The sequence below is a fragment of the Nelumbo nucifera genome, chromosome 1 (assembly GCF_055504915.1).
Source record: "Nelumbo nucifera cultivar China Antique chromosome 1, China Antique-T2T, whole genome shotgun sequence".
In the NCBI taxonomy this organism is placed as follows: domain Eukaryota; kingdom Viridiplantae; phylum Streptophyta; class Magnoliopsida; order Proteales; family Nelumbonaceae; genus Nelumbo; species Nelumbo nucifera.
Genome location: NC_142649.1, coordinates 29267303 through 29279379, shown reverse-complemented (window position 1 = coordinate 29279379; position 12077 = coordinate 29267303). Strand labels below are relative to the sequence as shown.

Sequence of the window (12077 nt, the reverse complement as noted above, 5' to 3'; positions counted from 1 at the left end):
ACCAGTTCAATCATGAATCTGATTATTCAAATCCTTTCAAGACTGGCAAAGAAGAGACCAAGAAGATTACCAATGTGTCTATATCTGGGACAATCAAGGCATTTGCTGTTCAAGTCAATAAATAAAAGGAGATGATGCATTAAGGATATTATGGTTTGGGGTTGAAGGTATTCCAAATCTTGTACAATAGTCACACTTTCCCTATATAATAATTAATTGAAAAACCCCACCCAATTGACAAACCAAATTTTTATAGAAAGAGAAGCATTGATGTCCATGAGCAGGAATAACGGTTGTTTCCTCCAAGATGGAAGGTGCAAAGCTATCTTTCTTTAACCCAGTTTCCTTCTGATCAGTCCTTTGAAGAAGTCAAAGCTGGATCCACATGAAGCCAATGATATAAGTGCTGATAAGTAATCCTTATCCATACTTAGCAAAACTGTAGCAAACTGCTAGAATCCGTATTGAATATGAGAAAAAAACATACTGTAGTTGCAGATTAGACATTTAGATGTACTGTGCCCAGTAGGTGTGAAGTGGGTTAATCCTTGATGAATGAAGACCCAAAAAATTACAATAAATTAATATATGCCTCTTTGTGGTTAAATTTTATGTCAGAAAGCAAGGCTCCAGATATGAAAATAAAGACATCTTTCAACCAGGCCAACTAATACCATAGCTGTCAACGTATTAAAGCATAAGCAAGAATTCAATTAAAGGTAGACAGGCCAGTTACATCTTAACAGACTGTGACATAAAGAGAAGATTCAAACAAACAAATCTAGTTAATATTGTTGTAGAGTTAACCATACAACTGCACATGGGGTATAATGAAGTATAACATATGGATAAATGGGAAAAGAACAGCATTTTCTTGTATTCTTTGGTTTTGGAAAGTAAGATTGTCTATAAAATCCCTTTAAGTGTCACTTCTGTATGGTGAAACATAAAGTCTGCAAAAGACTAGACATGTCTGCAATTGGCACTAAGGACATGTATGGAGTCATTCCTAATAAGAGAAATGTATGGTCTGGCTAAGAAATACCGAGGTGTATGATTAATACATGCAGTGCCTAAAAAGAGCAGCATCTTTTGGTTTTGGAAAGTCACAAGATTGTCTATGAAATCCCCCAATTCCTTGGTGTTATTTTTATAAGGTGAAACATAAAGTCTGCATAAGGCTAAAAAGGATGTCAGGGGTGAGCACTAAGACATGTCAAGTGTCATTTCTCCAAGGTGAAATGTATAGTCTTGTAAAGAATTATCAAGTTACACACCAATACATTCAATTCCACAAAATTTGGCAGTAAACCTAATTCCCAAGGAGTCAGTCTCTGTAACACCCATTCACAGTCCAGGTGTCCAGAAGAGGTTCCACAGTAAACAGACATCAGTAAGCCTCAGATTTTCCAAATAGCATTTTCTAGAATATACATAGGATTTGGACACTAGGTGGCTAGTTTTGAGTCAAAAAAGTGCAAAAGCTGGAAGAGCTCAAGGAGAATGAATTATCCCAAAGAGCATCTGCCGAATAGCACAACCCAAACTGCTTATCTATCATCTCCCTCCAAATATGGCCAGTAGTTACTAGGGCTGCAAATAAGCCACATCTGATTTAATTCAATTTGAATTTGATCTGATAATTGGCGGGTTTGAATATACATCGATTTGATCCATTATATATATATATATATATATATATATGTATGTATGTATTTTAAAGACATATCTGTTCCTATTGTCCTTTTACACTTTTTACAAATATTGTAATTTTAATTTTAAACAGGCCTTAATATGTCATTTAGACCCTAATCTGAAATTTATAACCAAATTCTAATAATTCCTTTGTACAAGTGAGAGCCTTTTTCCCATTTCCAGAAAACAAGAGACAGGATTTTATGATTTTCAAAAAAAAAAAAAGAGAGACAGGATTTTCTTTCAAGTCTCTTCTTCATCTTCCTTCTGTATCTCATACATACATTGTCAAGTCTTCTCCTCTGTGACTGTCTTCTTTGTCCATCCACAGCGCTATGGAGCCTTAATGAGAACTAAGAAGAGATTGGGCAGGAAGGACCAAGTTTGTGAGTTACCCCCCCAATCTCTCTCTCTCTCTGATGCTACAAGGTTTGTTGGATTTGTTTTGGATTTCAGCATCTCTTTCCCCCTCTCTTCTCTAACACTGCAGCCTTTGTGAGTTTTGTTTTGTTTTAGATTTTAAGTTATGCAATATGGACAGAATGATTTTCAAATCTCAGACATTGGTACAATTGGTTAATGAGTTTTGCTTCAAATTTCAAAAGGAAGGTGTACTCTCTCTCTCTCTGAAGACTTCTTTCAATTTTTGACAAAAATATCAATCATGGATTTGAATCGGATATCCGACAAAATTATCAAATCGAATACGAATATCAATATGTAATATCAGTTGGATAGTTATTGAATTCGGATCTATACAATTTTCTTATCAAATTGAACTGGATATACCCTAATCTGAATTCAATCTGATCTGTTTGCAGCATAGTAGTTACCATGCTCTAAAAACTATTCTATCCTAAGAGTCTAACCGACCAGAGAATAAATATTGGTTCTTCAACATATGGCCAGATATTGTGAGATTCACCTGATCATACCTTAAGTAGGGGTGGCAATTCTCACCCAACTCCATGTGATGCAACCCACCCGCCTATAACCCACCAACCCTCCCATTTACTTAGAAGGTTAGAAATGGATTGAATCACCCACGGTAGACTTAAATGAGTTGGGGGTTTCTGTTGGATCTGCTACATGAACAAGATTGCAGGCAAGTCTCTCCTTCCTTACTCTTACTCTCCCTCTAATATATTCTCTCTCCACCTAGTCCTTTCTAGTCTCTATAAATTGTTCTTTCTCTCTACCAAAGTTTAAAGCATTGATAGATATCAACTAATATAATTTGATATATATTGGGTTTTAGTGATGCCAATTTGTGGTACAATAGGAAACCATGCCATGTATCAGCATCACCAAAAAACCAATATGTATCAATACTTTAAATCTTGGATAATAATGTGCTACTAAGGAATAAGGATGATTGTTTTTGCATGGGCCTGCATTGCTTGGCCCAGCCCAGCTTGGACATTTAATATATATAGTATACGTGTTATCAACTTCTGCAAGCAAGCTTGGGCCAGGTCTCAGGGTGCAGGCTAAGCTAGGCCTGGACAACTCAAAATGCCCTATTACCCTATAAAAACATGGCTTGGGCCCATCCTGGACCAACCCATGATCATCCCTATGTATTACTAATGCTAAGAGGTTTGGTTGAGTTGGGATGAGATTTTTTTTTTTCTTTTTCTTTTTTTTTTTTTGATTAGTAGTTTGGGTTGGGGTTTACCCATTTATTTAGGGCTAATTACTTATATATACCCTATATATTTAGGAAACTACTTAACTGTACCCTGAACTTTCAAAACCTACTTATATATGTCACACAACCAGTTCGAACAAGAGAGCACAACCAGTTTAGGGTGAAAACAGAAATCTGTCAACTCCATCCTAGAGAGTCAGAATATTATATATATATATATATAGAGAGAGAGAGAGAGAGGCCCTTGTGGGGCAAAGAAGAGATAATAAGAAAGAAAGAATACATGGTAGCATACAACAAGGACTATAGAAATAAGGTACACCATCAGGATTCTTCACACCCCCCTCAAATTGATGCGAGTGCATTAGCATCAGTTTGCCCACAAGAAATAGATGCCTGGATCTTGTCATGGCATTGGTGAAGATGTCAGCAATTTGCATATCTGAGGCTACATAAGGGAGATAGAGCCAGCAAGAAACAAGTCCCGAATAAAGTGATAATCCACCTCAAGGTGCTTTGTCCTTTCATGAAGGACAGGGTTAGAAGCAATCTTTGTAGCACTGGTGTTGTCTACATGAAGAGGGATAGGTGCAGAGATAGGATGACCAAGGTCTGTAAGTGGGATTTAAGCCACACAATTTCACTACACACCGACGACATTGCCCTGTATTCAGTTCTATGGAGGACTTGGAGACAATTTGTTGTTTCTTGCACTCCCATGAGATAAGAGAATCACCCATGAAAACACACCACCCAGCGGTGGAGTGACGAGTATCAGAACAACCTGCCCAATCAGCATCAGCATAGGCCCTCAAATGGATAGAACATAACGGATAATTCGATAGACAATAGTTAGATGGGGTTGACAAGAATTAGATACAAACTCACTGACAACCTGAACCACATGAGAGATGTTAGGTCGAGTCATAATGAGATATATAAGAGACCCCCACCAGTTGACGATAGATGGAGGCATCAGTAAGCAAGGGTTCTTCTGACTTGGATAATTTAACATTCAACTCCAAGAGAGTATCAACCTGCTTGTTATCGATAAGGCCGGCCAACTTGACAAGATTCAAAGCATATTTGTGTTGGAAAATGAAATATCCCCGATGATTTCTTTGGACTTCAAGTCCTAAGAAATAGGTGAGAGGACCCAAGCCTTCATGTGAAAGTATCTGTGAAGAAGAGATTTGAGGTCTTGAATTTCTTCTACATCATCTCCAATCAACATGTCATCCATGCACAAGAGGAAAGTTGTAATACCATGAGGCTTTTTCCGAACAAAGAAAGAGTGATCAGAATCACTTTGACTATACCCAGCATCCACAACATCCCTGAACTTCTCAAACCATGCCCGAGGAACCTGCTTCAGCCCATAGAGATATTTCTTTAGGCGACTGTTGGTGTGAAAATTTTAATAAATTCTCATGCAACATAATTCACTCAATCAAGTGATTGAGTTTTTATTATTTTGGGTAAGGCCCATTCAGGGAATCATACAGATTGTTCCCCTTATGGTCCGTTTGGTTGCCGAGAAATAGTGGGATGAGAAAGGATGGGATGAGAAAAGATGGGATGAGAAAGGAAATTTTATTTTCTCATTTTGGCATCCTATGTTTGGTTGCTGAGACCAATTATTCTACAAAATTTGTTTTCCGGTGTTTGATTGTTGAGAAATTTTTGCAAGATGCTTGATTTCATTCCTCTTCAACAATTAACAACAATAGAACATGAACACCCATGGTTGTCTCCTATATTCCCCTTCAATCATGATTGGTGATGATGATAGAAGTTTAGCAAGGTTTAGATCTGCAATAATAAATCGTTCTACTTGATAGCAGAGGTTCAATGATAACAAATCTGCAACGATGAGAATAGAGGTTTAAGCAGATCTACCAATATTTGGTTGTCGAAAGGCTAAGAAATCATGAATGGGAGAAAAACAATGAAGTTTTAGAGAAAAAAAAATACAAAAAATAGTTTACCAGAGAGAAACGGAGCATCGATAGGTCTTACCTTCGTTGGAGATGAAGAATAGTGATTGGACTCTTTGGCGCTTGGGGTTCTGAAGCTTAGCTAGGAAGAAAAACAATGAGGTTTTTGAGGAAAAAAATACAAAAAGAAAAGGTTCAATGAAAGAAAACGGAGGAGATTCCATGTCTTCACTAGAGATTAAACACCCTATCAATAGAGTCTGAACCTCGACTTGGAAGATAATCGATAATGAGTTTTCAGAGAAAAAATACAAAATGGCCAAAAAATGTGAAACGGAGATGGAGATGGCGAACGGAGGTCTTAGATCGTTAGAGGTGAAGAAAACAGTGGTTGGAGATTTGATCGTTGGGACATGTGAATGGAGATGTCACCTTCGACATTTTTTTCTCACCAACTTCTCATTGTTTTCATTTCTCACCGGGGTCGCACCTATTTGGTGAGACCCGTGTCTCTACTTTTGGGATGTAAGTTCTCATCCCATCCTATTGTTTCGACCAAAACAAACGAGAGAAAATAGGAATCTTATGCGAATATTCCTATTTTCTCATCTCGGTCGCGACAACCAAACATACCATTAATTACATCCCCACAAGAAAGTAGAGAACATCTTTTGATTCTGACTTGGAGATATGAACGCATAGAACAAAAGAAAAGAATCAATACATTTCCCTTTTCTTTAATACAAAGAAAATTTCCTTCTCACTCCTTTCTTCATAATAAGTTGTAGTCAATTAGATGAAATTCTGATTGTAGACAGCCTTACTCCTTGGAATTTTGCATACAAAAAGGGAACCGTAGTCAATCAAATTGAATATTTGATTGTAGACGATTTTCATCCCTCCACTCTTCATTTTCATTTGAAGGGAACCATAATCAGCCTTTGAGATTTAGACTATAGATGGTTTACCCCCTAACTTTGTCTTGAAAGAGGGACCATAATCAACTAAGTAGAGGCACCTGGTTGTAGATGGTTCATTCCCCCTACTCTTCATTTTCATTTGAAGGGAGCCATTATCAGTCTTCGAGAATTAGACTGTAGATGGTTTAATCCCTAACTTTGTCTTGAAAGAGGGACCATAATCAACCAAGTAAAGGCACCTTGTTGTAGATGGTTTATTTCCTTCTTTTTCCTTTCTCAAAAGTAATAACCAAAGGGAGAGAAAGAAGGATACATAGCAGAAGACATAAATAGGAAGTATTCACAGAGAGGACTTCCCTTTTCTCTACCTGTATTAGTGAGACTTTTCCTTCCTTGCCTTCCCTTGAGCACTTCTCTTTTCTTCTCTCCATATCTTTGCTTTTCTTAAGAATCTCTTGTGAAAATTTTCTCCGAAGAGTCTCTCTGTGTGTCTGTCTAGCTTCCCCTTAAGGAGCTTAAATAGGGAGTGGGGTGGTTATGTAACTACCCCCTCCTCCTAGGTGAAGGACACCTGCCCTCCCACTTAAAGAGAGATACTCCCCACTTAAAGAGAGAGAACTCCCCACTTAAGAGGGGGAACTCCCATACGAGATACTTTTTTATAATTTTAATGATTTGGCTAGTAAACTAGCTAACCCACTTATTACAGATTATTTGAATAAAAAAATGATTTCAACAGTGACAAACAAGAGATGGATCACTACAGTACCTAGGAAAGGGTTTCATGTAAACAGTTTCCTTTAAATGCCCATGTAGAAAGGCATTTTTCACATCTAATTAACAAACAAAACAGAAGTGCACAACAGAGAGGGCTAACAGGACACAGATTGTAGTGATCTTGGCCACAGGAGCAAATGTCTCCTCGTAATCAATGCCATATTCTTGTCTATTACCCTAAGCCACAAGACGGGCTTTGTATCGATCTAAGGAGCCATTAGAGTTCAACTTGATAGAATAAACCCACTTGCTCCCAATAATAGAGCCATCAGAAGGAGCTGGAACAAGGTTCCAAGTGTCATTCTCATGCAAGGCTTGAATCTCTCCATCCATGGCATCTCTCCAGTGGGGACTGCTAATGGCTTGCTAGTAAGAACAAGGAATATTTGTGGAAGACAAGGCAACAGAAAAGAAACTATGGTTTGAAGGGAAATTATAGTGATCAGGGGGTCTAGAAATACAAGTAAAACGTAACAAAGGAACAAATGAAACAATTGAAAGGAGGGAGAGATCCATCGTATGGACGCCAAGAATGCAGCGGAACAGGTGGGCAAATTTCAAAAAATTTCTCTCCTCCCTTCCAACTGGGAATCATATTCCCTGATTTTAGAATACAATATTCAAGGATCTAATCGAACCAAAACCGAACCAGATCTGAACCAAAGAGAAAGGGAAGGGTTATACCTGATACGGAGAGTCGGTATCTCCCAACGTCAGTGTTCACACCCAAAGAATACTCCCAAGATCTGCTCCCACTGAAGATGATGCAGTGATATTGGAACAGAACCAGTAGTGTTCGTCCTACGAACCAAATTCTTCACAAGAATTCGATGGAAGCGAAGAGCACCGTACACAATCAGCCTTTCAGCAAAGACTGATATCAAGAACACCTTCTTGATCTTTCCCTCTCAGAGAGATCGAACCAGGCAGTGAATGGCGGTGGCTAGAGGAGAACTCTGTTGGCATATTTGCTTTTCTTCTCTCTAGGGTTTTTGAGATCCTATCTCAAATTGCAAGAGGATTTTTCTGCTAAACCCTTGGTTCGAATTCTTGTAATTCAAGATTAGGGTTTCTCCTCTTTCTTAGTGATTAAGAAACCTCCTAATCCTATTAGGAGTTATCCCAATCCAAATCTGTATTTGGATAGGGAATTATCTTAATCCTATCTGCAGATTAGGTCAGCCCACTCCTGATCTTATCAGAAGGTTACCAGATTCAAATCTTTATTTGAATTTGGTCCCCAAGAATGGATAGGGTCAAGACCCAATCCTTTGGTTTGCCCTAATCTCAGATCTGCCCCTTTAAGTGGGTAATTAAATAAGCCAGTTCGGAATGTGCTTTAGGCTCAATATGTATTAAGTGCTCAATAGGCTTCCAAACTGCTGCCCAGTTGGGCTTCTTTGTATGGCGTGGGACCCAAGCATTGATCTACACATCAACCACATGGGTTCGGCCCAGCCTTTGTTACAAGGCCTAGCCGAATTCACTGGAGAGCCCAGTGAACCCCCTGAGCCCATCACATGGACTCTATGGGCCCAACACTTACACTAAGTGGTCCCTGGGTCAAGCCATCTTATAAAATCCCAGGGACTATGGGCAGATGCAAGATTAGCCCATCAAGTATAACCCTAAATGGCCTTACACTTAACCTCTCAGCCCATAATGATCAAACACTGCCCGACAAGAGAGGACCTCTCCCTTGGCTGCAAGGAACAGTGTTGCACTCTCTGCTCAGATGGATCCCGGGAATTAAAACCATTTGCAAACATTTTGAAACCGTATATATCTATATATCTTATATATAAATTTTGCAAAACAAAATTCCAACGATTGAAATTAACTGCCGGCAGTTTGGTTTCCATCAGAGAGAGTGCATCCCCAATCATTACCTTTGTCCGACAAAGGGGCTGATCCTGTCACTATGATCACCCACTCAGATGAATTCTCAGACTGTCCCAACATACTCAGGTTTTGACCCCCGCTAAGGATCTCACTGATTGGCATATCAAAGACAGCCCAATCCGACACCTAGTGCAGTATCATAATCGAGTCTAAGGGTCAGGTGTAACTTTCCAGTTTTGCCCATCAATCACCAAGGTCCAGGGCAATATTGGAAATCTGGTCCGGTTCAAAGATTCAAGTAATCCTACACTGCATGTGCTTTGGGTCTCACCCTGGTAGCTGAGACAGGCCACCCCAACACTTGGCAGCACACCAGTGTCAACCTTGGCAGGATAAATCACCCCAGACTTATCCAACGGATGTGAACATTCTAAACTAACACGAGTCTCATTAAGTGTCCAGTTTAAGGGTCTTACACAGAAACATACCACACAACATGAATCAAACATGCACTTTATTCATTTACACTAAATGTCAAAAGTACATCAAAACTGATTGGAGCTAAGGGCATACAAAATTGTCTAACAGCTCCCACTTGCACTTAGGTCCAATCAGGTACAAGCCGGAGTCCCAGACTTTCCACGTGTTTCTCAAACAATTTATGTGTCAGTAGCTTAGTCCATGGGTCTGTCGCATTCTCCGCTGACGCTACCTCTTTGCATCAATCTCCCGTAGATCCAGTGTTGTCACACAACAGTGGAATGGGTGATGTGCGGAATTCCAAATTCCAGAATGAACACCTTCATTCACAAGGCAGCCACACTTACGGCAATGTGATCGGCTTGGGTTGTGGACTGTTATTTTTGCTACTTAGGACCCCTATTTGCTGACTTTCAGCAAACAGCACACGATCCTATCGTGAAGATATAACCAGATGTAGACATTCTACCATCTGGATCAGACTGGTAGTCGGTATCAGTATAGCCTTGGATTTGTAGTGAACTACCATCGAATACCAAACAAAACTCTTTTGTCCTTCGAAGGTATTTGAGTATGTTTTTCACAGCAGTCCAATCCTCCTGCCCTGGGTTGGCCTGGAACCTTCTTACCACACTCACCGCCTGAGCAATGTCAGAGCGAGTGCACAGCATGGCATACATGATGCTCCCTACGGCTGAGGCATAGGGAACGTCTTTCATGCCCTCAATCTCCTCAGAAGTTTTGGGAGACATTTTCTTGGAGAGAGTGACTCCGTTGAAAGGAACATTTCCTTTCTTGGAATTCTCCATGCTGTATCTTTTGACAATGTAAGCAGCCTGGGATAATCCAATTATTCGCTTTGATTTATCTCTATAGAGTCGAAGACCTAGTGTATAGGAGGCTTCTCCAAGATCTTTCATGGAGAATTGTTGCGAAAGCCACACCTTGACCGAAGTCAACATTCCTACATCATTCCCAATGAGTAGGATATCGTCCACATACAACACCAAGAAGGTGACCTTATCCCCACTGGACTTCCTATAAACACAGGGCTCATCTGGATTCTGCTCAAAGTCAAACGATTTGACTGCAAAGTCAAAACGGGTGTTCAAACTCCTAGAAACTTGCTTAAGTCCATATATGGATCTATTAAATTTACATACCATGTGTTCCTGACCAGCAGCAATGAAGCCTTGCGGCTGCTGCATGTAGATATCTTCACTAAGATCTCCATTCAGGAACGCGGTTTTGACATCCATCTGCCAAATCTCGTAGTCATGGTATGCTGCTACAGCTAGCAGGATCCTAATGGATTTAAGCATGGCCACGGACGAAAAGGTTTCCTCATAGTCGATGCCTTCTTTCTGAGTATACCCTTTCGCCACCAAACGAGCTTTGAAGGTCTCAACCTTGCCATCGGGGCCCTTCTTCCTCTTATAGATCCATTTGCAACCGATTGCTTTTACCCCGGAGGGCGGATCTACTAGAGTCCAGACTCCATTGGCCTCCATTGAGTCCATCTCGGCTCTCATGGCCTCCACCCACTTCTGGGAATCTATGTCCAATGTAGCTTCCGCATAAGTCACGAGATCCTCCTCACTAGTCAAGGCTTCCACCAGGTAACTATCCTGGTCATAACCATAACGGACTGGTGGCCTGGATACCCGGGTGGATCTTCTAGGTTGGTCACTACCTGGAACTTGTGGGACATCTCCCACTGCTCCTGAGCTCTCCTCATCAAGAACTATTTCCTGACAATGGGTGTCCAGGATATAATCGGTCTCTAAGAACTGGGCGTTTCGACTGCAGAACACTTTCTGCTCACTTGGGTCATAGAATAGATAACCCACCGAATCCTTTGGGTAGCCTACAAATAGGCAACAACTGGTCTTGAATTCCAACTTGTCCGCACTCGTTCTTTTAACGTGCGTAGGACAACCCCAAATCTTCAAGTGTCTGACACTTGGTTTCTTTCCGGTCCAAAGTTCGTATGGAGTTTTTGGAACCGATTTGGTTGGAACCCGATTCAGCACGTAGATTGCAATCTCTAATGCATATCCCCAAAAGGATGTGGGTAATTCTGAGCGTGTGAGAAGTGACTGGACCATGTCTAACAATGTCCTATTCCTCCTCTCTGAAACACCGTTAAGCTGTGGTGTTGCGGGAGGAGCTAACTGTGATATTATCCCGTTGGCCTTCAAGTAGTCCTTGAATTCGCCAGAGAGATACTCGCCACCTCGATCTGATCGAAGGGCCTTAATTTCTCTCCCTAACTGTTTCTCGACTTCTTGTCTGAACTCCTTGAACTTTTCAAAGGATTCGGACTTCTGTCTCATTAGGTACACGTAACCATATCGTGAGTAATCATCGGTGAAGGTGATGAAATACATGTGTTGGTTACGAGTCCTAACACTCAGGGGACCACATACATTAGTATGTATAAGGTCAAGCATGCCTGTACATCTTTCAAGCTTATCGTTAAATGGCCGTTTTGTCATCTTACCTAGGAGGCAAGGCTCACAAGTGGGAAGATCTTCTACGGTTAGAAAATCCAAAGGACCATCCTTGCGAGAGAAGACGAGAAGATCCTTCACAGCCGTTGAGGATGGAGCATCCTGTTAATCAAAGTCATACAAAACGGAGATAGAAGGTGCAGACAAATTGGCTACTCTTGAATTAAAAGGAATTATGCTCAAGAAAAATGACATTCTGAGAGATACGGATGCAGGGGGCAGAAGGATCATATTGTGGTTGGGACTATACCCCATGAAGGCA

General features: G+C 40.5%; 1 protein-coding gene across 3 annotated transcripts in view; it reads right to left on the bottom strand.

The window, feature by feature from the left end:
* Positions 1-5: 5 nt before the first annotated feature.
* The window catches only part of LOC104591018 (biotin--protein ligase 1, chloroplastic-like), a 67995-nt gene continuing 55923 nt past the window's right edge, over positions 6-12077 (bottom strand). For 2 of the 3 annotated variants that reach the window (XM_088896278.1, XM_088896281.1), the window contains exon 10: positions 6-375. In XM_088896278.1, the coding sequence (XP_088752404.1) occupies positions 333-375 (43 nt within the window). In that variant the 3' untranslated portion in view covers positions 6-332. Of the gene's footprint in view, positions 376-487; positions 548-12077 lie in introns of all 3 variants that reach the window. The other variant, XM_088896279.1, reaches the window with a different exon arrangement.